General features: G+C 44.1%; 1 protein-coding gene across 6 annotated transcripts in view; it reads left to right on the forward strand.

Moving 5' to 3' along the window:
- Positions 1-26,558, forward strand: part of INSR (insulin receptor) — a 183,894-nt gene that overhangs the window by 114,990 nt on the left and 42,346 nt on the right. For all 6 annotated transcript variants that reach the window (XM_038772651.1, XM_038772652.1, XM_038772653.1 and 3 more), the window contains exons 3-9: positions 5,935-6,256; positions 12,390-12,535; positions 12,863-13,007; positions 18,305-18,519; positions 20,225-20,351; positions 24,783-25,033; positions 25,577-25,744. In XM_038772651.1, coding sequence (XP_038628579.1) covers positions 5,935-6,256; positions 12,390-12,535; positions 12,863-13,007; positions 18,305-18,519; positions 20,225-20,351; positions 24,783-25,033; positions 25,577-25,744 — 1,374 coding nt within the window. The remainder of the gene's footprint in view (positions 1-5,934; positions 6,257-12,389; positions 12,536-12,862; positions 13,008-18,304; positions 18,520-20,224; positions 20,352-24,782; positions 25,034-25,576; positions 25,745-26,558) is intronic.

Below are 26,558 nucleotides of genomic sequence, written 5' to 3' on the forward strand. Positions count from 1 at the left end.
TGGTCAGGAAAGTACTTGTGGTGGAGACGTGATTTTAGCAAGGCTTTGAAGGTGCAAGGAAAGGCAGCCTGTCAAATGTGAAAGGCAAGAGAGTTCCAAGCCAGAGACAGGATGTATTCATTCAGTCAGTCAGTCAGTCATATTTATTGAGCCTTTACTGTATAATATGGTTGTATCATACTCTCCCAAGCACTTAGTACAGCACTCTGCACACAGTAAGCGTTCAATAAACATGGTTGATTGATTGAGTTTTACCCAAAGTGGGCACTGAATCAGCATAATTCTGTTCCTCCTGTTGTTCTCTGTTTCTTCTTCCTATAAAGTTGTGTGTTTGGAATTATAGAAATTATCCTGCATCTTTACCCAGATAATGAGAAATGAAGATTTGAAATCATCCAAATGACTTTATATAGTAAGGCCAATTCTACATATTCTTCACTGGGATTTTAGCCCTAGGAAGTTATCTGGGGGAAAAATGCTGGCAGGTTTACCCCGAAGGGAATAACAGGAGATAGAGCAGGAGATTCTGTGGCCAAAATCCCCAGGAAGTGAAGGTAAAATCATCACTGGGGCGGGAAGATCTTCTGGGGAATCCACCTAGGGAGAAAATACTCTAGAAATAACCTTTTCCCGGCCTGGCAGGGCTTCCACTCGAAGTAAGAAATCTCCCAGGATTGCTTTTCATTTATACCATTGAGACCTGGTTCAATCCCAGGGAAGGTCCCATTTGAAAACCACCTCTGTGGGAGAATTCCCCCACCTTGGTGGGCTCCTTAGTGGCTTGATAGTACAGTGCTCTGCACACAGTAAGCACTCAGTTAATATCAGTTGATTCCTCTGCCACAGGATACTCCTTTCCAGGCACCCAGCCAGCCCCAGGCTAATGTGCCATGACAATATCCATTTCCAAGTATTTTCAACAAGCAGGTGACTTACTTGGTTAGCCAAAAAGCTGGGTTATAGTGAAGCCCTTGTTTAATGGAGGTATTTAGAGTTTCATAAGCAATAAATCCTGCTAGACAATGACTGAAATACCTAAGTATCGGAGCGAATGTTTCAAGAAAGTAATAGTAGGTTCATTCGGAATGAGTGGCATTCCCATTAGTATTAGGATAGCAAGAGAAGCTGTAAAGAGTAAGATATGAGGAATGAAATTTGGAAAAATATATATTCTAATCAGTTGCTTAAGGTAGCTTTGTGAATAAAGTGAGGAAAAAATGGGGAAATATATTTTGCCCTGAAAGGAAGCTATGTAGATTTTCTTTTTGAGGTCTTTGGTTTTTTTATTGTTGTTTTTAAAACTAAGAGAAGATTTTGTTTGAATACATCCCAGTGCTTAGTACAGAGCCTGGCACATAGTAAGTGCTTAACAAATACCATAATTATTAATTATTATTTTGACCAATATGGAATGTGGGCAAATTTCAAATGAAGGGTATGGACTTCTCTTGACTTTTATTTTCTTAATTGCATACTTCCCTTGATGTGTCTTGAATGCTATTACAGAACAACATTTTTAACCCATGTAGTTTTAAATCCATTTTTTTTCTAACTTTCTGCTGTGGAAAGACATGTCTTCGGTGAATTGACCACTTTACCTTTCTCTGAAGTTACATGGCTGTAGTAGGCCATTAAAAGGGGAAGGAAGAGAAAGAATTCCCCTGTAGGGAAAAAGCAGCTCTGACCCTTGCCCAGTGTGGAGTTTTTTAAATGTTTTCCCTACATGTTCTGTTTTCTGAAGACATCATCAGGAAGCTCTATATTACATTCTGTTATATATTTGTGGTCCCACTTGTTTTGGCCACTGGACTCTGGCTTTAGTTTTACTCAGAGTGGACAATGAATCAATCAGTCAATCAAATTGAGCACTTAGAGAAGCAGCATGGCATAGTGGATAGAACATGGGCTTGGGAGTCAGAGGAATTGGATTCCAATCCTGATCCGTCACTTGTCTGCTGTGTGACCTTGGGCAAGTTACTTTACTTCTCTGGGCCTCAGTAGCCTCATCTGTAAAGTGGGGATTGAGATTGCGAGCCTCATGTGGGCTGATTTTCTTGTATCCACCCCAGCACTTTAGTACAGTGCCTGGTACATAGTAAGCGCTTAACAAATATCACAATCATTATTATTATTACTACTAAGCTCTTGGGCAAATATAATACAGCAGAGTTGGTAGACATGTTCCCTGAATTGACATCGTTCTGTTCCTCCTGTTGTGCTTTGTTTCTCCTTCTTCTGGAGTTGTGGGTTTGGAATTTTAGAAATAGAAATTATCATGCATCTTATCAGGAGCCAACTTCGAAGGAGCTGGTGAAAAAAATATATACTTTATGTTGTGTTTCATCAGTTGAATTCATGTTTTACCTATCTTTTACTGTACGTGGTACTGTCAGAGTTTTAACTCTCACCGTTGACACTGGAAGTCTCCAGCCATGCAACAGGGATTCTTCTGTTAAGAAACAGAAGAGAAGAAGCATGGCTTAGTGGATAGAGCACAGGCCTGGGAGTCAGACGGACCTGGGTTCTAATCCTGGCTCTGCCACTTTTCTGCTGCGTGACTTTAGGCAAGTCACTTAACTTCTCTGTGCCTCAGCTCATCTGTAAAATGGGGATTAAGACTGTGAGCCTGATGTGGGACATGGACTGTATCCAGCCTGATTATCTTGTATCTACCCCAGTGCTTAGTACAATGCCTGGCACTTAGTAAGTGCTTAATAAATACCATTTAAAAAAGTAACAGTGTTTAATCAATGAACCATATTTATTGAGTACTTAGTGTGTGCAGAGCATAGTACTGAAGTGCTCGGGAGGGTACAATATAACAGAGTTGGTAGATCCGTTCCCTGCCCTAAACGAGCATACAGTCTAGAGGTGGCTACAGACATTAATATAAATAAATCAATTATGGAGATGTACATAAGTGCTGTGGGGCTGAGGGAGGCCAGAGGCAGGACGTGGGCGAGAGGTTGGTGGAGAGACAGGCAAGATCGACGTACTGTGAGTAGGGTGGCAGAGTGAAGTAAGCGGGCTGGCTTGTAGTAGGAAATCAGTGAGTTAAGGTAGGAGGGGGCAAGGTGACTGAGTGCTTTAAAGCCTATGGTGAGGACCTTCTGTTTGATGTGGAAGTGGTTGGGCAACCACTGGAGGTTTGGAACATGGACTGAACAGAAACATGGACTGAGCTGTTTTTTAGAAAAATGATCTGGGCAGCAGAGTGAAGTGTTTTAAAAAGAGGCCAGATTATAAGCATGCTTATTAGAGTTTTGAAGACATACAGCACACTGGTTTTTCTCAGAATTATGTGATTAATGTATTCAGCACTTTTTTGGGTCAGGATTAAAGTTTTTCTACATTCAAAGGAATAACATAGCATCTACGGGGTATTCTTTGGGGTTACCTAGATCTGTTTTGACACTGTAGCATGGACTATGAGGACTTTTGAGGACAAGAAGCATTTTCTTATCTAGCCTCCTTGGGTTTTTTATGGTATTTATTAAGTGCTCAGTATGTGCCAGGCACTGTACTAAGTGCTGGGGTAGATACAAGCTAATTGGGTTGGACACAGTCCGTGTCCCACATGGGGCTCATGGCCTTAATCCCCATTTTACAGATGAGCTGAGGCACAGAGAAGTGAAATGACGTGCCCAAGGTCACACAGTAGACACATGGCAGAGCTGGGATTAGCAGACACATGGCAGAGCTGGGATTAGAACCCAGGTCCTTTTGACTCCCAGGCCTGTGCTCTATCCATCAGACCACACTGCTTCTCCAGTGTTGTACAGTGAAATATTATATATCAGCATCCAGTTGCATTGAATTTGCTTAAAATTGACCACAGCTCATTCTTCCACTCTTTATTCAACAGTATTTATTGAGCACTTACCGTGGGCAGAGTACTGTACTAGGTCTTAGGAAAAATACAATAGAAGTCAAAGATATGACCCCTGCCCTCAAGTTACTTAGAGTCAAATGAGGAAAGTTTTACTCCTTCCCCACCCCAACCTCCCTAATTTAACTGCACTTTCATCTTTCAGTTTTTCTCCAGATAGTGCACACTCCTCTCTCCCTGGTAGAACCTCCTTCTATTATTCTTCTTTCCCACCATGAACTTCTCCTTGGCACCAAAAAAAATTAGCAAGCCTAAAGCCTCATGTTTTAATAGCGGGAGAAGTGTACATTCATAGTCCAGTGGAAGTTGTCACTCTACCCTTAAAATTTACAATCTACTTGGGCACTGGCCTTTTCCTTGAACCATGTTTCTGCTATTTTAATCTCCTTGCTGGATCAGAACTGTTTATATTTGGCTCCTTATACTCACCTCTTTATAGAGTTGCCTGTCGTCTTTTAACTGAAATTGTTAGAACTGCAGTTCAGTTGCCCTCGGTCTAATTGAAATGGTGGTTCTGGGTGCAGTCCCTAAGCAAATAAGGAAGTAGCCCTGACTGTTTTTCCACACTTTTAATTGTCCCTGAAGTTTCTCACAGTTCATCACTAATCTACTTACCACATTTCATTTAGGGCTGACTGCTGTGTGGTCTCTCTTGAAACTAAGCCATCCATTTTAAGAATATTATGATGTGCTAATTGGCAAATAATTTAAAAATCTGACTATGACCCATGAGAGAATGCATACCTCAGGGGAGATAGAAGGAGGAGGGTGACTCAGGGTGAAGAGGGACGGAGAGAGTTCCTTTTCCTCCTTCTATGGGGAAAATGGTTTAGCATTTTATTTCAAAGGTAACCCTTATTTTATCTTTGTCTCTCTGTCTCACAGAATGATTTGAAATTTAGAAGCGTATGATGAATATTCATTCAAAGCTCTCATTCATTGCCTAATTTGGATCATTGCTGCTGCTTTATCGGGTGGGAAAGGGAGTTGGGAAGCCCAGAAGGGAAGGGATTTGTACGCTGCTCTAGACCATAAACATGTTGTGGGCAGGGGATTAATTCATTCAGTTGTATGTATTGAGTGCTTACTGTGTGCAGAGTACTATACTAAGCGCTTGGGAAAGTACAATACAGCAATAAAAAGAGACAATCCCTGCCCACAATGAGCTCAATCTAGAGGACTGCGACGTGTCTGTTATATTGTATTGTACTCTCCCAAGCGTTTAGTACAGTTCTTGGCACACAGGAAGCTCTTAATAAATACGATTGATTGATTTTGAAGGTTAGAAGGAGGCTGGAGCCATTTTCTTCCTACACTAATCCTTTCCATCACAGAGCTGAAGGTGCCAGGGTTGAGGATACAGTTTTGAAAAGTAACTTTTTTTTAAAATTAATCAATCAATCACTATGTACATATTTATAATTTATATCAATGTCTGTCTCCCTCTCTATGCTGTAAGTTCATCATGGGCATGGAATGTGTCTACCAGTTCTGTTGTTTTGTGGTCTCCTGAGTGCTTAGTAGAGTGCTCTGTAATAATAATAATAATAATAATGATAGTATTTGTTAAGGTCTTACTAAGTGCCAGGCACTGTACCATGCGCTAGGGTGGACAAAAGCAAATTGGGTAGGACACAGTTTCTGTCCCATGTGGGGCTCACATTTTTAATCCCAATTTTACAGATGAGGTAACTGAGGTACAGAGAAGTGAACTAACTCGCCTAAGGTCGACACAATAAGCACTCAAATGCCATTGATTTAAAAAAACCAGTGATGGGAAAGTTAGGCGAAAGAACGGATTTGGGAGAGACGATGAGGAATTCTTAAATAATGCCCTCCTTGATTGCATGGTTTTAAGAACAGCAAAGCTCCCTAACAGAATTCAAATAACAGATTATACCATTGGGTTAAAATTCCAACTCTTTCAATCTCCCTGTCCATTAAAGTTTTGGAAACAGTAAAGCCAACTTTTCCAGGTTTTCCTCATTTACCCTCTTTAATGACGCTTAGGTAGTCACCAAATCATTTTCCTTTTTCTTTTCCAGTTTGTCCAGCCCCCTGTAAGTGGCAGGGTTGCACCTCAGATGGTCAGTGCTGTCACAGCGAGTGCCTGGGAAACTGCTCAGAGCCGAATGATCCCGAGAAATGCATTGCCTGCCGGCACTTCGACCTCGATGGCAAGTGTGTTGAAACTTGCCCGCCGAATTACTATCGCTTTCAGGAGTGGCGTTGTGTGAATTTCAGCTTCTGCCAGAATCTGCACAACAATTGCAAGAATTCCAGGCAATCTGGGTGCCACCAATATGTCATTCACAACAACAAGTGTGTTCCTGAGTGTCCCTCTGGATATATTATGAATTCCACCAAGTAAGCATAGACAGAAGTGTGTGTGTGTGTGCGCGTGCTCTTGGGTGGTGTGTGTGTGTGTGTAACCATCATGTTTTCATTTAAAAGCACACACAATTAAAATGTGGTTTGTTTTTATTTCTTGAGAGGGGCTTCTAGGAAATGAGTTTTTCTAATTAGTGAGTAGGCTAATTATAGTGCTTTTCTTTAAGGAGCTCTGAGGCCTATGTAGACAGTATTTCATTAACCCTCACAACACCTTGTAATATGGAAGTTAAAGGAGCAAGATAATATTCTCTTTAGGAGATTCAGTGTGGTTCAGTGAAATAATACTGGCGGAACTTGCAGTTTAGTCTTGGACCACCCACTGATTGGCTGTGGGATCTTGGAGAATTGAAAGCAGAAAAAGGTGAGGTGATACATCAGTCTGTAAAATGGGTATACTGTTACCCACTTCTGCCTAGCCCAGGGGGTGTTGTGAGGTGAACCGATGAATCAATCAATCATATTTATTGAGCATTAACTGTGTGCAGAGCACTGTACTAAGAGCTCGGAAGAATACAACAGAGTTGGTAGACACATCCCTGGCCCACAGTGAACCCACAGGATGCAAAGCCCATTGAGCTCCTTGGAAAAAAAGCAGTCCTCTGGAAGTACAGGGTATTTGCTTCTGCACAGGGAGGGAAATGACTTTTCTATTGTCACATCCAGTCAGTGACTGAGATGAAAATAGACCACTCCTCTGGATGCTACTCTCTCTAGTGTCTTGGACTAATTGAAATAAATGATCAACCACAATTATTCACGTGGGTGAGATCTGAAGCCTTGTGCATGTAATAATAATAATAATGATGGTATTTTTTAAGCACTTCCTATGTGCCAAGCACTATTCTAAGCTCTGGGGAAGATATAAGGAATTCAGGTTGTCCCACCTGGGGTTCACAATCTTAATCCCCATTTGACAGATGAGGTAATTGAGGCACAGAGAAGCTAAGTGACTTGCCCAAAGTCACACAGCTGACAAGTGGCGGAGCTGGGATTAGAACCCACAACCTCTGACTCCCAAGCCGTGCTCTTTCCACTAAGCCACGCTGCTTCTCAGCGTGTAGAAACACAGTGCCTTTAGACTGTAAGCTCGCTATGGGCCAGGAATGTGTCCGTTATAATTGTTGTGTCGTGCTCTCCCAAGCACTTAGTATAGGTGCCCTGCACACAATAAGCACTCAGTAAATACGACCAGTTGATTGATCAGCCCAGTGGAATGAGCTACACATGAGCACAGCTCTTCCTTGAATGAGGTACACAGAGAAGGAGGGAGCCCAAGGTAGAAACTATTTATTGAAGCCGAGTTTATTTTTCCCTTTCTGCTAAGCATTTTTTTTTGTTGTTATTGTTGTTCTCCCCTAGTCAGTTCTCTCTCACATTCTCCCCCACGCCCCCCAAGCTTCACCTATTTGACCCTTTCCTATTCATGGCTCTGGGCTCCTAGTGGCTGAAGGATAAATCAATTATGGCTGAGGGGAACTCAAGAAGATTCAGCTTTGCCCAAGCCTGTGGCAGCTCAGGAGAACCACATGTATGCACTGTCAGTTTGTCCAAAGGTCAGCTGAGTTATCCTGAGACCCCCCTCCTGCCCTGCGCCCCCCCCAACACGCACGCATACCCCTCCCCCCAGTTATCCTGAGCATATGCCAGAGTGACTTGGCCAAGCTCCCTGAAACCTAAAGTTGAGTCTTCGGCAGCTTGACAGAACCACTCGGGCACGTACTTTGATCAGTTGATTAAATCTGTCATCAGAGGCACACGTACATACGTTGACGGTTCGGCCTGAGGAGAGGCAAATCTTTCTGAATTTCTGAATATAGCAGGTGAAAAGCCATTCAGAAGCCCCTGGCTGGTCCTTGGGGTGTTCTTTTCAGGCAAGCTTGGGGGAATCCATATAGATGCTGTGGTGGCAGTTGGAAATGGCTGCCTAAGAGGTAGCTTCAAATGTGACTGCACTCTTCTGGGCAGTAAATTTCAAGGTGCTGAAGAAAGGGCTTTCCTAAGGTAGGTAGAGATAACCAGCCTAAACTGGACTGAGACTCCTTCTGGGTTGTATTAATGACTATTTCACACAGCTTTTTCCCTGAAAAAAGCAGTGGAAAGATTTTTTTTTTGGTTCTTTTGGGTTTGCTTTGCCCAGGTTTCCTTCCACTGCATTTATACACAGAACAATCTCTAAAGCAACAGGGAGGGAAAACTTTGTGGGCCAGGGTGTGGAGGGGAGAGAGAAGAATTTGCTTTTTTTGTTTCGTTGGGTTTTTTTTGCCTTTTAGCAGAATTGAGGGCCTCTATCTGACACAGTACACAGAGACCATGTGACCAAGTACCTTTTTTTGTGTTTTTTTTAAATCAATCAATCAATCATTCGTATTTATTGAGCGCTTACTGCGTGCTGAGCACTGTACTAAGCGTTTGGGAAGTACAAGTTGGCAATATATAGAGACAGTCCCTACTCAACAGTGGGCTCACAGTCTAAAAGGGGGAGACAGAGAACAAAACCAAACATACTAACAAAATAAAATAAATATAATAGATATGTACAAGTAAAATAAATAAATTAATAGAGTAGTAAATATGTACAAACATATATACATATATGGTGCTGTGGGGAAGGGAAGGAAGTAAGATGGGGGGATGGAGAGGGGGACGAGGGGGAGAGGAAGGAAGGGGCTCAGTCTGGGAAGGCCTCCTGGAGGAGGTGAGCTCTCAGTAGGGCCTTGAAGGGAGGAAGAGAGCTAGCTTGGCGGATGGGCAGAGGGAGGGCATTCCAGGCCTGGGGGATTATGTGGGCCGGGGGTCGATGGCGGGACAGGCGAGAACGAGGCACGGTGAGGAGATTAGCGGCAGAGGAGCGGAGGGTGCGGGGTGGGTTGTAGAAGGAGAGAAGGGAGGTGAGGTAGGAGGGGGTGAGGTGATGGAGAGCCTTGAAGCCGAGGGTGAGGAGTTTCTGCCTGTTGCACAGATTGATTGGTAGCCACTGGAGGTTTTTGAGGAGGGGAGTAACATGCCCAGGGCGTTTCAGGACAAAGACAATCCGGGCAGCAGCATGAAGTATGGATTGAAGTGGGGAGAGACACGAGGATGGGAGATCAGAGAGAAGGCTGATACAGTAGTCCAGACGGGATAGGATGAGAGCTTGAATGAGCAGGGTAGCGGTTTGGATGGAGAGGAAAGGGCAGATCTTGGCAATGTTGCGGAGCTGAGACCCGCAGGTTTTGGTGACGGCTTGGATGTGAGGGGTGAATGAGAGAGCGGAGTCGAGGATGACACCAAGGTTGTGGGCTTGTGAGACGGGAAGGATGGTAGTGCCGTCAACAGAGATGGGAAAGTCAGGGAGAGGGCAGGGTTTGGGAGGGAAGACAAGGAGTTCAGTCTTGGACATGTTGAGTTTTAGGTGGCAGGCAGACATCCAGATGGAGATGTCCTGAAGGCAGGAGGAGATGCGAGCCTGGAGAGAGGGGGAGAGAGCAGGGGCAGAGATGTAGATCTGGGTGTCATCAGCGTAGAGATGATAGTTGAAGCCGTGGGAGCGAATGAGGTCACCAAGGGAGTGAGTGTAGATTGAGAACAGAAGGGGACCAAGCACTGAACCTTGGGGAACCCCCACAGTAAGGGGATGGGAGGGGGAGGAGGAGCCTGCCTAAGAGACTGAGAATGAATGACCGGAGAGATAAGAGGAGAACCAGGAGAGGACGGAGTCTGTGAAGCCAAGGTCGGATAGCGTGTTGAGGAGAAGGGGGTGGTCCACAGTGTCGAAGGCAGCTGAGAGGTCGAGGAGGATTAGGATAGAGTATGAGCCATTGGATTTGGCAAGCAGGAGGTCATTGGTGACCTTAAAAAAAGGTATATGTCAAGCACTGTTCTCATTGGGGTAGATACAAGGTAAATCAGGTCAGACATAGTCCCTCCCCACATGGGGCTCACAGTCTAAGTAGGAGGGAGAGCTGGTATTGACTCCCCATTTTACAGCTGGAAGCATAGAGAAGTGAAGTGACTTACCCAAGGTCACACATCAGTCAAGTGGCTGAGTCAGAATTAGAACCCAGGTCCTCTGACTCTCAGGTCTGTGCTTTTCCTATGCTAAGTCTATGGTCTATGCTAAGTCTAAGGTCTATGCTAAGCAGTCCATACTGCTTCTCAGTGCTTTAGAGAAGCAGCGTGGCTCAGTGGAAAGAGCACGGGCTTGGGAGTCAGAGGTCATGGGTTCAAATGCTGGCTCTACCGCTTGTCAGCTATGTGACTTTGGGCAAGTTACTTAACTTCTCTGTGCCTCAGTTACCTCATCTGTAAAATGGGGATTAAGATTGTGAGCCCCACATGGGACAACCTGATCACCTTGTATCCTCCCCAGGCTTAGAACATTGCTTTGCACATAGTAAGTGCTTAACAAATACTAAAATTCTTCTTATTATTTATGCATAGCCTTATAAACAGATCCGTTAGAAAAGCATCACTGTAGAAAATGTAAAGTACTTTGTACCGAGTATAATATGCCTAGAACAGACCTTCTTCAGTAATGCTATGTTTCACTACAGGCAGACTATGATTGCTGAGGTTATTCAAGTTTTGCCAACTACAGAATTAATAGTGTGACAAGATTTGGTCTGTAATGTGTAATTTGACAGAGAAGGGACATAAGATGATTATTCCCAGTGCTTTTTGGCCATTTAAAGGCCATTGCACTCAAACAGTTTACATAGTTCTACCATTTGCTGTGAGAAATGACAAGGTTTTCTCAGTAAAAATCTATATTGGGATGAGTAGGGTTTTCTGTGAGCATGAGCAGCTTTGTTCATTCCTTGATTAGCAATTTTAATGTTCCATAGCCCCAAGATAATTTAAAAATCCATTTCTGGATTTTTGTTTTTTACATTCAAAAAACCAAAACATACACAGAGCCCCCTTGGAGCTGAGTTGGTCCTGTAGGAAAATCTTCCTCCAGTAGACACACTGTCACTTGCCATTTTGGTGACCTAAGTGGGAGACTTCTGGCAATTTTTTTTCCTCATTTTTGAAGGGAGGGAGATTCTTGCTTCATTTCATTTCGTATGGGTCTATCAGGCAATGTTAATGTTTCTGCCACAGTACAGCATGTCTTGTTTTATTGCAGTTTGAAAAACTATTATCAAATAGGCCTGTTTATCCAAAACATGTCAATATAAATCAGCTTAACCTTTTAAATATAGCCCTATTTCCTGCCTCTTTATTATCTGAAAATTTGTGTTCTAAGTCTACCTTCCTTCCCTTTGTAATTCATTTCTATCTATTACCCCTCTGGAATCAGGTCGGGGTGGGGGAGAGGCTATTTCTCCTAGTGAAACACTCATCTAAAATACATTAATTAGCCTTTAATAGAAGAAGCTTGAGTTTCAGCATAACCAAGACTTAAGAAATAAATTATCAGCCTTTATTCCAGCCAAGCACATATTAAGCTGCGATGGCCTAAAATGCTCAAGGAGGCTGGCTTCGGGAGGATGGGAACATGAATTGAAAGCTGTTATTAGTAACAAATGATTGCTGTATTTTACTTTGTACGGTTTTGTTTTGCCATAGAGCCATTATATTTCAGTTCCACTTCTGCAGTTTTCATTTTGTTATAGGAACGGGTGTTTGCTATTTTCTGTTCTTGGTATTACGAAAAACAGAATGATTACAAAACAGAACTGCTTTTTCTCCATCCTCATCTCTAGTCCAGTAAATCTATTTTGATAAAAACAGAAGCCTGGCAACAACCCACTCCCCCATAAATGTTTCTGTGCCTACATGAAGGAATAAAAGACAAGAAGTATTGTTAGATCTTACCTGTAAAAATCTATCTCATCCCTTAAAAGCAGAAGCTGTTTATGGGGGGTGGGGGGTCCTGGTTATGCAACACAAAAGTGCACAAGCGCCTAAATAACATAAGGATCGGTATTGTTAAAATACACAGATCGACAACACGGTGTGGAGAAAATGAGATGAGGCCAGTAGTTGTGTAGATGTAAGCCTTGGAGTATCTTATGACCTTGTCTCTTTCTTTTCTGGTATTTTGACCAAAATCTGCATTAGATGATGTTATGCTGCTTATTAGAATCTGCTTTTTTTTTTCTTTGTGCTTTTTGTCTTTTAGCCTGAATTGCTCTCCTTGTTCAGGGCCCTGTCCAAAGGTTTGTAATATGTATGGTGAGAAGACCATTGATTCAGTAACATCTGCACAGGAGCTTCAAGGGTGTACTGTCATAAATGGAAGCTTGATCATAAACATACGTGGAGGCAGTAAGCACCGTGCTGTTTTGCGGGTTTGGGGTCCGGGTGCCGGTGGAAGGTGGGGGGCACATATGAAAAAGCCGAAGTGTATAACTAGAGCCTTAAAATGAATTACATTGTAAACCAAGTGTAGATGGCTTTCAGTGAAAATTGCTCACTTTTCATTCTTTGAGACTGTTGATTGGATTTTCAGTAAGGCTGAATGAAGCCTTTTGTTAAGAAACTAATAGCTTGGAAACTATTTGTAGCATATAAGTGGGCTTCTTTACATAAGTAATTACAGAAATAAGTGTTTATGCATGATTTCTAAAAGAGGGATTTTTTCCCCCTCCCCAGATAATTTAGCGGCAGAACTGGAAGCCAACCTTGGCTTAATTGAAGAAATTTCGGGTTACCTGAAAATCCGTCGTTCCTATGCCTTAGTGTCTCTGTCTTTCTTCCGTAAACTGCATCTGATTAAAGGGGAGACCCTTGAAGCTGGGTAAGTGTGTCTTCAAAAAGCTTTGTTGGAAAAGGTCCTTTCGATGTATGTCTTTCGATGTATGTAGGATGTGAATATTGCATACTTAAAACAATGCGAGTCTTGGAAGCTTTACATAGTTTTTTGAATGAGGTGGGATCTTCATTTTTTGATAAAGTGCCCCTTTGATGCCTGACAAAACACCAGAACCCTGGGGCCACAGTGGAAGCAAGAAAGAGGAAGACGTACACGCCCTGTGATCTTTGAACCGTGACACTGATTGATTGATTGATTGAAGAAGAGTTCAGCACTCTCCAGCTCACAACCTCCCACTCTCTGGCCAGACCCACCTTAACTGCTTTTCCTTTCACACACCTCCTCCCAGCAAGTGTCCTTTCCCCACTACAGAGACCTCCAATCTCCCAATCCCCTCCATTTATCCCAGGTCAACGTGCCCCATTTGGACTCCCTACCCAACCTCCCCTCTTGGTATGCACAAATCCACGGCCTCCTCTCCACCCTCGCTACGGAGCTCAAATCCCTTCTGCTCCTGTTGCTCAGTCAATCTCGCACCATCCGCTGCCAGCCCTGGGTCACCTCCACAGTACAGTACCTCCCTTGGTGCACTTGTGCCATGGAGCCCTGTTGGTGGAAATCCAGACGTCAGGTTGACCTCTCAAATTCATCCTTGCCTGCTGTAGCTCTGCCCTCTCCCCCTCCTCTGATGATGATGATGGTATTTGTTAAGCGCTTACTATGTGCCAAGCACTGTTCTAAACTCTGGAGTAGATACAAGGTAATCAGGTTGTCCCATGTGGGGCTCACATTCTTCATCCCCATTTTCCAGATGAGGTCTCTGAGGCACAGAGAAGTTAAATGGCTTGCCTAAGAACATACAGCAGACAAATGGCAGAGGCAGTATTAGAACCCAGGTCCTCTGACTCCCAAGCCCGGGCTCTTGTGACTAAGCTGCGCTGCTTCCCTGCCCACCAACACTTCTTGACTCCCCCTGCCCAATCAATCAATCAATCAATCAATGGTATTTATGGAGCGCTTACTGTGAGCAGAGCACTATACTAAGGGTTGGGGGAAGAACAATATAACAGAGTTGGTAGACGCAATCCCTGCCCACAAGGAGCTTACCATCTACAGGGGGAGATGGACATTTAAAATAGACTAGAGATAAGGGAAATAGTAGCGTATATTTATGTAAGTAATGTGGGGTTGGGCTAAGTATCACAGTGCTTAGGGAGTACAGAGCCAAGTTCATTGTTGATGCAGTGGGGAGGGTAGACAGGGGAAATAAAGGGCTTAGTCTGGGAAGGCCTCTTGGAGGATATGTGATGTTGAGGGTTTTGAAGGTGGGGGGAGTGGTGGATATGAAAGGGGAGGGAGTGCCAGACCCAAGGGAGAAAGTGGGCAAGGGCTTGGCAGGGGAATAGGTGAGATTGAGGTAAAGAGAGTAGGTTGGTTTTAGAGGAGTGGAGTATGCGAGCTGGGTTGTAGTGGGATTGCAAAGGTAAGGTAGGAGGGAGAGAGCTGATTGAGTGCCTTAAAACCTACAGTAAGGCGTTTGATGTGGAGGTGGATGGGCAACCACTGGAGATTTTTGAGGGGTGGGGAGATATGGACTGAACGGTCTTGCAGAAAAATGATTCAGCATCAGAGTGAAGTATGGACTGGACATAGGAAAGACAGAATGTGAGGAGGCTGATGCTGTAGTCAAGGCAGGAAATGAGTGCTTTGGATCAGCGTGGTAGCAGTTTGGATAGGGAGAAAAGGGCAGATTCTGGATATGTCGTGAAGGTAGAACGGACAGGGTTTGGTGACGCATTGAACACGTGGGTTTGAATGTATGGGTTGAGTGAGAGAGATGAGTCAAGGATAATGCCAAGGTTACGGGCAAGGTTATGAGACAGAGAGGGTGGTGGAGCTCTTTACAGTGATGGGAAAGTCAAGGAGAGGACAGGGTTTGGGTGAGAAGGCGAGGAGTTCTGTTTCGGACATGTTAAGTTTGAGGTGTCGGCGGGACATCCAAAAAGAGATGTCATGAAGTCAGGAGAAAATGTGAGGCTGCAGAGGAGGAGAGAAGTCTGAGTTCCCACACCAAATAGTCCAGACTTTTAACTCCCTCCTCAAACTTTCAGTACCCTCCCCTCCCCTCCAAAAACTGGTAGAACTAAGTTTATCATCTTGAGCCCTTCCACCAATGGATCCTTTTAGGGATCTCTAACTCCCTCCTTAAATGCCAAACACTCCCACCTCCCCACTCTCTCATCCTCCATTACCTTGCCACATACAAAACTTGACAAAAACTAATCCATCAAGCGCAAACTCCCCCAAATCTTCTCCTAGCCTCTACAGGTCCCCCAACCTCCCCCACCCCCCATCCACTTTCTAATCCTTCCTGGCTGCCTCTCAAGAGGAAATCTCATGGCCGCTTTTGGAATCTACCCCCTCTACCTGTACCTCTGTCCCCATAATAATTTTGATGATAATTGCGATATTTATTAAGCGCTTACTATGTGTCATGCACTGTACTAAGAGCAAGGGTAGATATGAGATAATCAGGTCCCACATGGGGCTCATAGTCCAAGAGGGAGAACAGGTTTGAATCTCCATTTTGCAGATGAGGGAACTGAGGCCCAGAAAAGTGAAGTTTTCTGCCCAAAGTTGCCCAGAAGGTAAGTGGTGGAGCTGGGATTAGAACCCAGGTCCTGACTCCCAAGCCCATGATCTTTCCAAGCACTTGCACCCACTCTTTTTCCCTCCCTGACCGCCATCTTCAACCACTCGCTCTCTGACGGCTCCTTCCCCTCTGCTTTTTAAACATGCCCAAATGTCTCCTATCAAAAAAACCCTCTCCTCTGACCTTATTGCTTCTTCCAGCTACCGCCCCATCTCCCTCCTTACTATTCCCATCCAAACTTCTTTAATAAGTTCACACCTGCTGCCTCCACTTCCGCTCTTCCAGCTCCCTCCTTGACTCTCTTCAGTAAGGCTCCTGCCCCCTTCACTCTGCTGAAACCCTCACCTCCAAGGTCACCAACCACCACCTCCTCCTCATCAAATCTAACAGATTCTACTCCGTCCTATTCCTCAATCTCTCAGCAGCCTTTGTCACTGTGGACCATCCCCTTCTCCTGAAAATACTGTTTCACTTTGTTTTTTCTGACCCTGTGCTCTCTTCATACCTCTTTAGCCATTCCTGCTCAGTCTCTTCCACTGACTCTCCCTCTGCCCCACCTTCCTACTGTGGGAGTTCCTCAAGGCTCAGTTCTGGGTCTCCTTCTATTCTCAGTCTAGACCCTCTTCCTTGGGGAGCTTATCCACTTTCCTGGCTTCAGTTACCACTACTACACGATCACTCCCAAATCTGCCTCGGTAGCCTCACTCAGCTTCTCGACTCTGAGGTCTCACATCTCCTCCTGCCTCCAGGACATCTCTTCGTGGATGCCCCACCAGCACCTCTAGCTCAACCTGTCCAAATCTGAACTCCTCATCTTCCCTCCCAAACCCTGTCCCCCACTTGATTTTCCCTGTCGACAACACCAACATCCTCCCCATCTCTCAAGCCTGTGACCTTGGCATTATCCTTGGCTCCTCTCTCTCTTTCAACCCCCCATATTCAGTCTGTCATCATATCCTGTAAGTTCTTCCTTCACAACATCTCCGAAACAACCCGCTCCTTCCTCTCCATCCAAACTGCCACCCGGCTGGTAAAAGCATCTGTTGCAGCCAGACTCGATTACTCCATCAGCTTCCTTGCTGACCTTGCTGCCAACAGTCTCTCTCCTTTCCAGTTCATACTTCACTTTACCATCTTGATCATATTTCTATAAAACACATCTGCCCACATCTCCCCACTCCTCAAAAACCTCCAACGGTTGCCCATTCTTCTCCACATCAAGCAGAAACTCCTGGCTTCAAGGCACTCAATCAGCTCTCTCCCCCTACTTATCCTCTTGCCTCACCTCAGTAGCGCCCACGTTGACGCTTCTCAAGCCAACCTCCTCACCCTGTCTGGTTCTAAACTCTTTCGCCACTGACTTCTTGCTGAAGAAGAAGCAGCATGGCCTGGTGGAAAGAGTCAGGGGACCTGCGTTCTGATCCCGGCTCCTCCACTTGTCTGCGGTGTAACCTCGAGCAAGTCACTTAACTTTTCTGTGCCTCAGCTTCCTCATCGGTAAAATAGAAATTCAGTACCTGTTCACCCTCCCTCTTAGACCATGAGCCTCATGTGAGACAGGGACTGTGTCCGACTTGCTTGCCCTGAACCTACTCCAGTACCTAGTGCAGTGCTTGGCACATAGTACGTGCTTAACAAATACCCCAATTATTATTATTATTATTATTGCTCACACCTTGCCTACTGCTTGGAACTCCCTCCCCTTTCACATCCAACAGACCACTGCTCTTCCCATCTTCAAAGCCCTTCTGAAACTGCATCTCCTTCAGGAAGACTTCCCTGAATCATCTCTTGTTTACCATCCTTATTTCCCCCCAACACTGCTTCTACAGCGCTTCCTTGTCACCTAAGTGTTTGGATACTCATCTCCCCTTCCCTCCTCGCTCGCCCCCCTCCCCCAGTCCCCCCATCTTATGTACTCTGTACTTCCCCCACTCCCCAACTGGAATTGATTTTAACATCTGTCTTTCCCACTCAATTATAAGCTCCTTGAGCTCGGGGAGCAAATATACCAATGAATTGTACTCACCCAAGCACTTAATACAGTGCTCTGCACAGAAGAGGTGTCCTATACATACTACTGATTGATTGATCCAGCAAAAGAATGGGACATGTCCATTTTTCTTTGGCTACAGATAATTGAGCCGCATCTCTGGAGAGGTTCCTTTGAGTGTGGGGTGCATTTTTGGCTTTCATTCATCTGACTGGAGTCTAAGGAAGGGCAAGATGAGGTTTGCTTAAAACAAAAATTCCCGGTTGTCCACCGCCACACCCTGCCATGCTGTGGAAAGCCCGTTTCTTCCACTAGCTCTGGTCCCTGTCACCAGTTGCACATTTGGGGCTGCAAAGCTGGTGTTCTTTGTTCCTCCATTCCATGCTTTTCCCTTCCGTTACCAAGACAGTTGACTTGAGGAATCTCACCAGGCCATCCTGGGAGCCCTCTCAGCCAGCACAGCCAATTCTTCACATCCTGTGGAGCACAGATTTGTTACGTACGGTGCCCGGCACACTGCCAGATAATATTGCTCATGGGTCTGATAACTCAAAAATGTTCTTCAAAGCAGTATAGATAGTTCACAAATGTATTTTGCAAGGAGCCACTCTCCTTTTCATGTGTTTATTCCTTTAGGAATTATTCTTTCTATGCCCTGGATAATCAGAACCTGAGACAGCTATGGGACTGGAGTAAACACAATCTCACCATTGCCCAAGGAAAATTGTTCTTCCATTATAACCCCAAACTCTGCTTATCAGAGATTCACAAAATGGAAGAAATCTCCGGAACCAAGGGGCGTCAAGAAAGAAATGACATAGCCTTGAAGACGAATGGTGACCAAGCATCCTGTACGTAAGGCTGTATGCAAAACTAAAGAGCCAATGAGTAGAAATATGCAATTTCCAAGCAGGCAAAGGAAGTGAGGCATTCCTCCCCACCATACATTCTACCCCCTACCCCGGACTTGGCCACAGTGGTGTCGCCTCCCTGCAGAATTACGAAACTGCGAAGTAGGCGTGGCGGTGGATGAACCCAGACCCTTGCCTCTTCAGAGAGAATAAAGGAAGTGTAGGAGATTAAGCCTGGGGCTCGATCTTGCCCAGCTATGTTCAAAAACAGTTATTCCTCGTAGGGTTGCCCTGTGTTTCCGACGTTGAAAATGACTGTGTCATATTGCTCATACAATCGGAGAGCCTGAGTAGCAAAGCAGTAAGATACCTAGAAATCCATATCAAGAGTCCAGCGCGTGGTGGGATGGCTGTCTCCAAAATGCTCGCACTTGGCGGGAGACAAACGAGGGAAAGGGTGGTGCCTGGCCTGGCGATGGGGACAAATGGCAGAAACCGCTCGGGGTGTGGGGAAGGCTGGGGGAACAGGAATGTGGTGGGGGTGGGGCAGGGAATGGGGAAAGGGAGAGTGGAGGAAGGAGAATGCCATCGATGGGGAAAATGGAAAGCGGGAGAGGTTGGGTGGTGGCCAAACCAAGAGAAAGACAAGCGAGGGAAGACACACACATCCTGGAGGTGGTTCAAGAGTATCTGCTAATAACTCACTGGATTGGGTTTCCGTTCCTTCATCATCCCAGCCTCTCAAAAGCAGACGGGCTGAGTTGGTCTCAAAGGTATTCTCTGGGTATATTACCCTAGCAGGAAATGATGAACGATGCAACATTGAGCTGAATTTCCTTTTCTAGACTTCCTGGAATGCTCTTTATTTAGGATAACTGTGAAGCACAATAATCACGTATTAATAATTGGAATGTAAAATTGGTTCAAATGGGATATTTCATGCTTGACTGACTGGAAAGTTAAAAGAATGAGGGAGGAAAATTGGCCCAAGGGTTCACCTTAGCTATTGTTCACTGACCCAACCATGAAATCAGGCACTGGCCAGGGTCTTAAAGAAAAAGAAAAATCAGATCGGAGATCTTAAAAAATAATAACAATAACAGTAATAATAAGAATGCACACACTCTGCCTCTCCCTTCTTCTTGAGTCCCTTTTTCTTGGCCCTACAGTGAAATTGGGGGCTGGAGAGGGACTTCTTGAATATGTAAGAAGTCAACGCATGAGTTCCGTTAACCTGTGTGTAGTAGGGAGAGGTAGAAGGAGAGAGTGGCAGTCAAATGAGGGTATGCCCATTAAGGATTTTTCTGAGCCCAAGGATTCATTAAAAAAACATTTATAAGTTGATCTATTATCCCTGGCTACTTCGAGATATGAAGTAAATGTTTCCAATGCTTATGTACTGTTTTGAGACTTTAACTGTGTGCTTTCAACAAAAAAGGACAAATTCTTCTTATTTTATTTTGGAAATTGTAGTACCCCATCCCAAGAGCATACAATCTTATGAATGCTCAATTCCACCCAGCAACATAAATACATTGGATTTTATTAGTAAAAAGAGAGGTCAAATGGTCACTGCATACTACAGAAGTTCTTCATTCAAAATACGTTTTTCTTCATTTAAAATCTATTTTGTGGAACATGAGAGTCTCACAAGTTGTAAGAAATGCGCAGCTGTTTTGAACTCAAATTTCTGTGCTTGTACTAGGTGAAAATGAGCTACTCAGATTTTCCCAAATCAGAACATCTTTCGACAAGATCTTACTAAAATGGGAACCTTACTGGCCACCTGATTTTCGAGACCTCTTGGGATTTATGCTTTTCTACAAAGAAGCGTAAGTAGCGAACTCCATGAAGTTGAGAAAGATACAGCATCACAATGTTCACTCTCTTCCTGAAGCAGGCATCAGATCAACATTGGAAAGTGACTGATTTTTTTTTCCACTTACCTTAACCTTCCTGCTAATGCTAAGTAGAATTTCAGCTCAAATTCTCTTTTCAAGATGAACTTAGAAACGAAAGTCAATCGAAGGGCTTGGGATTCAAAGGTTGCCTCAGTGAAGCAGAGGTAATCCCTGATGCGCATGCCAGAGAGTGGCATGATGAATCATGCCAGCCTCCGGCGGTGGGTGCCCTTTGGCCACCTCTCCAGGCTTCTGTTTGTAGGACGAGGGTATTGTGGGGGTCCAAGGTGCCAGAGCAGTAGCATGGAAAGCAGGGGATCAACCCAGAGAGTGGCTAGACAGTGGAACTTTCCACGTTCTCTTCCCACTCCCTTGCTGTCCCCTCAGAAGAGCCTGGCAATCCAAGTCCATTTCAGGTTTCCCTGCCCTCCTTGAATTGAATATCTCTTCTCTTCGGAAGCCAAAGAGCATAGTTTTTATCTAAGCAGACTCCAATCTGTCTGAGGCCATAGTTATTTTCAAACCAGTCATCAGTCAACCCACTTCGGATGGATTAGTCCTTTTTTTGAAGTCATATGTTGTGCTTGAGTACTAATATACTCAAAAATGAGTTGAGACTCTGTAGAAGCATTTCATTTTACTTTGCATCCTTCAGGCTGCATCAGAGGTTCTAAATCAAATTGTTGCCCTTTGGCAAAATGCCAATTGATCCTCTGTGCTTTAAATAAAAGGCATAAGTAAGAGGCTTCTCAAAATGCAATAAGCCTCTGAGTCTTTTCAAAGATAACCGCAAATAATTATTTGCCTCACTTCTTTAAAAGTGTCTCAAACATTGTATTTAAAATAGAATGGGACTTTAAGCTTACGTTGCCCTTTTCCCCCACCTTGTAACAATAACCTGACTGACTGTTTATCCACCAGACTAAATTTGGAGGAATTCTACAGTAAGATAACTGGAGAGAAAGAATTCATGTCAGAAATAATTACCCTTCTTTCCCATGGGCACAGGTTTATATCATTAGTAAGATTTTCAGTTTTGACTCTTGATTTTAGGACCACATAGAATTACAGACTACTTAGAGTTCAGGAGAGTGTCGGCTTAACCATTGAATGCTGAATTTAACCATTAGTCAACCAAACCGAAAACCATTAAACAAACTCATAGACCATAAGTTGGAGGTTGTTGATCTTTTGAAGAACCTGTGATCTCCGGGTCTCACTCCTCGCCCTTCCACACCCTCTGCCCCCAACTAATGGGACCTGGGTTCTAATCCCAGCTCTGCCACTTGTCTGCTGTGTGACTTTGGGCAAGTCACTTACCTTCTCTGGGCCTCGGTTACCTCATCTGTAAAATCCCACGTGAGACATGGATCGTGTCCAACATGATTAGCTGGTGTCTACCCCAACACTTAGTACAGTGCCTGGTGCCTAACAAATATTAAAAAATGAAAAAAAAACACATGCTCTCCCATCTCATACTCCAGCCTCCTTATTCTGGTCTCCCCATCACATGCCTATCCCCCTAGCATTTAAGCATCCAACATGTAGCCCCCAGACCAGATGTGGCCCACTTGACCGCACAGTGCCAATTTTTTTTTAACCTAATCAGCTAGCATACCTGAACTACAAGGCCGGCAGGGCCTACTCAGAATTGCTGTGTGCTCTGACTAACTGACTACATTCATTCATTCAATCTTATTTATCAAGCTCTTATTGTGTGTGCAGAGCACTGTACTAAGTGCTTGGGAAGTACAGTTCAGCAACAGAGACAATCCCTGCCCACAACGGGCTCACAGTCTAGAAGCCACACATTCTCGAGAACAGTTTCAGTCTGTTAAATACCAGGTTTTTTTTTTTTTTTAAAGGTATTTGTTAAGCACTTACCATGGCTCTTTTAATAACAGTAGTAATAATAATAATAACTGTGGCATTTGTCAAGTGCTTACTATGCATCAAGCACAGTACTTGAGCGCTGGGTTAGCTACAAGATAATCAGGTTCGTCACCTTCCATGTCCCACATGGTGCTCACCATGTTAATCCCCATTTTCCAGGTGAGGAAACTGAGGCACAGGGAAGTGAAGTGACTTGCCCAAGGTCACAGAGCAGACAAGTGACAGAGCCAGGATAGAACCCAGGACCTTCTGACTCCCAGGCCCGTGCTCCACTCTCACTGATGTGATCTAAATTGAACAATGACCAGCTGTCCAGTTTTATACTAATAAAGTTGATGAAACTTGTGAGAGCATTTTATTACTGCTAAGAAAAGTTCACATTTTTGAATAGCTAACAGGCTATATACTTCACTATTGTTATGAATAAAAAAATGTCTGTGGCCCACACACATGGATTTCTGGTCATGTGGCCCTCTGTTGAAAAAAACTGAACATCCTTGCTCTCACACATATCGGCAATTATTATCATCAATAGTATTTACTGAGTACTTACCGCGTGCAAAGCACTTTTCTAAGCGGTTGGTAGATTACAATGCAACACAGTTGGTCAGGTTCCCCCGCCCATGATGAGCTTAGAATCTGCCTTCATACATCTCCACACATGCACAGCAATGTTAACTAGAGCCAAGCCATTCTTCAGGTGGAGTGGAAAGCAGCAATCAGAACAGGTGAAAAAAGAAACCAAACAAATTTGCCTCCAGTCCTGGAGAAGTAAGCAAGATAAGCTCTTGCCACCTGGATAGCGCTGCTTCTTGCAGGTATCAGCGTCCCTATTATCTTTCCCTTGATATACACCTGAGTGGTTAGGGATACATCATTGTACATCCCTAATGTCTACCATTTACCCTTGACTTTCATCACTGAAGCCTCTGAACTGCAGGAAGGGAGGAAGGGGATCAGCCAGTCCTATTCATTGAGCATTTGCTTTGTGTAGAGCACTGTATTAAGTGCTTGGGAGAGTATTAAGACTGCGAGCTCCTTGGGGGACAGGGACTGTGTCCCACCCAATTTGCTAGTGTCCACCCCAGGGCTTAGTACAGTGCCTGGCACATAGGAAGCGCTTAACAAATACCACAATTATTACAATTACACTAAAACAATATAACCGAGTTGGTAGACACAGTCCCAACCAAGAATAAGAGGGTAAATAGAGAAGCAGAGTGGCTAAGTGGAAAAAGCACGGATCTGGGATTCAGAGGACCTGTGTTCTAATCCTGGCTCTGCCACTCACATGCTGTGTGTGAATTTGGGAATGAATGAATACTTATCTTCACTGGGCATCATTTCCCTCAGCTGAAAAATGGGGATTAAGATAGTGAGCCCCATGTGCAACATGGACTGTGTCCACGTGATTGACTTGTATCTATTCCAGCACTTAGTATAGTGCCTGGCACATAGTAAGCGCTTAGCAAAAACCATAAAAAACATAATAAAATAAAGAACAATTCAAGAACATCACTGCTGGGAGTAACTAGCCCTCTGGCTCCTCCCCACTCCATGGGGGCCATCTGTGATCCAAACTACCGCAAGGTTCCCCAAATTCTAAATGTCATATACCTAAATACCTGAAGTTTTTTGCTCTGGTACTTACTTGTCTTCAGATAGGACGTGTACCATTCTTATCGCACAAAACCGAATTGGACGGCAATGGATTCAATGAAATTGTTTTCTTTTTCTTCATTACCGTGCACATGCCATTTTATCAGCTTTCAGCAACTTATCACTGAGCCCCAAACGTGGCCTAGTGGGTAGAGCAATGGCCTGGGCGTCAGAAGCCCTTGTCTGCTGTGTGACCTTGGGCAAGTCACTTAACTTCTCAGTGCCTCAGTTACCTCATCTGTAAAATAGGGATTAAGACTCTGAGCCCCATGTGACTGTGTCCAACCGGATTTACTTGTATCCACCCCAATGCCTTTCATTCATTCGTTCATTTAGTCATTTAGTTGTATTTATTGAGAGCCTACTGTCTGCAGAGCACTGTACTAAGCACTCTGGAGAGTACAGTAAACCAATAAAAAGACACGCTTGGCACGTAGTAAGTGCATAACAAATACCCCAATCATTATTATTATGATTTTGATTATTAATAAGTAGAACCCTGGCCATAGTTTTTCTTCTCTATTCATGTATCACACTATAGTAGTTAAGGGGGCAAGTGTTTAAGAAGTCGGAAGGGAGGAAAGGAATAACGTTTGGGAGGATATTTCAGACGCTAAGGCAATCTTGGGACATCCCCATAGAGCTGGGTTACCTGGGTAGGGGAGAAAGGACAATACCTTTCTGGAGTCATCTGAAGCTTTGGTGGGGGGACAAATTCTGGGCTTCTACCAGGAACCTGATGGGTTGCGTGTAGTCCCGATGTGACACAATCATAACCATCTCCCCTCCTTTTTTTTTCCTTTGTAAAAGCCCATATCAAAATGTGACTGAATTTGATGGTCAAGATGCTTGTGGTTCAAACAGTTGGACAGTGGTTGATGTAGAGCCTCCCCAGCGGTCAAATGATCCCAAATCCCAGAGCTCTCCAGGATGGCTAATGAGGGGGTTGAAACCTTGGACCCAGTATGCTGTCTTTGTCAAAACCTTAGTCACCTTTTCTGATGAGCGAAGAACATACGGAGCAAAGAGTGAAATCATCTATGTCCAGACCAATGCTACAGGTAAGAGTTTCTGGTTAATTCACAGTCCAACAGTATGCCAGAAAATCATCATTTTCTCATCCTAAACCCAGGACTTGCTTGTAAAGGTATTTTGCAGTCATGCCGCTTGTTTTCAAAGAAGGATGGGAAAATTCTTACCACTCTTTCCAAGTAGAAAGCTCGGTGAGATCAAGTTGAACAACTGGTGCGTATTAAATCTGTAAGGCAGTGAGGAAGGTGCATTTATTAGGTTGATAAATGTATTTGAATTTCATAAAAAGGAAAAAAATGGGTATTCTTACCAGATTTCTGCCAATTTCTTTTGCATTCAGTATTCTGATCCTGCTAATCGCACAGCTTGCTGTTTCTTCTTTACTAGTAAAAGGATTAAACTGAAGGTTTATGCCATTTTGCCTGGAGTTGTTCTGATTTACAGGAAGCTAAAGTAGCCCTATCAAGTGCTGTGTAGGAATTCTTGTACCAAATTCATTAGGGTACTTTGTTGGGGAAAAAACATGCCGGGGTAAAAACAATGACCAGAATATGTTTTCTTTCCATTCGCAGTTCCTTCTGTTCCCTTAGATCCAATATCAGTTTCCAATTCCTCATCCCAGATCATTTTAAAGTGGAAACCACCTTCAGAGCCAAATGGCAATATCACACACTACTTAGTGTTCTGGGAGCAACAGGCTGAGGATAGCGAACTCTATGAACTTGATTATTGCCTGAAGGGTGAGTATTTTCATCTCCCCCTTGGCTGCCCTGCTTGAAAGTTCCCAAATTAAAGGTGAGATTTTTGGGGGCTGTGGGTGTGGATACGTAAAATCACGTAGCCCTTCCCGAGGGGGCCTCGGGAGTCTGGGATTAGGGTGTGAGATCGTGTATAGTTGTCATGCCAGCTTGGAAGTGTTGGAAGTAGCAGTGTTGAGTCTGCAGCTCTCACCAGAAATCTAATTGCACCCTTTCCCCCCCACTCGCTGATCATCCCTCCTACCTCCCCCCACCATACATCGCCTTCCTCCAAACGTCCACCCCTTGACCAAAAAATCTCTGCTCCATGAGTTTATATTCTAAGTATTTGACACAGACTTATGAAAAGCCATGGAGTCCATTACCCACAGATGGGACTTAGAATAAAAAGTAGCTATTCAAAAAATGAAACCATCTTGCCTTGGGCAGAACCTTTTCCACATGATCATTGGGGAAGAAGAGGCCGGGGAGGGGAAGAGGGTCTGAGAGACTATTCATTTCTGCTTGGGTCTCATGGAGCTAGTCTACATCTCACAAAAAACTTTGACTGAAGACGTTCTTTTTCTGAGAACAGTAATGTAGTCTCTACTCTGGACTCCTCTATTCTATTCTATTCAGTGTGAATTGTTTCCCCCTGTTCTGTTTCAAGAAAATATATTCATTAGCTTGTAGTACCTACATGTTTAGCCATCTCCTTCTCCCTACCCCCACCTTTTTAGCGAACCATAATTATTACTGGACAATTCAACTCTTTTGCTGAAATCAATCAGTAGTATTTGTTGAGGGTCATCTGTGT

The sequence above is a fragment of the Tachyglossus aculeatus genome, chromosome X1 (genome assembly GCF_015852505.1).
Source record: "Tachyglossus aculeatus isolate mTacAcu1 chromosome X1, mTacAcu1.pri, whole genome shotgun sequence".
NCBI classification, from domain to species: Eukaryota; Metazoa; Chordata; class Mammalia; order Monotremata; family Tachyglossidae; genus Tachyglossus; species Tachyglossus aculeatus.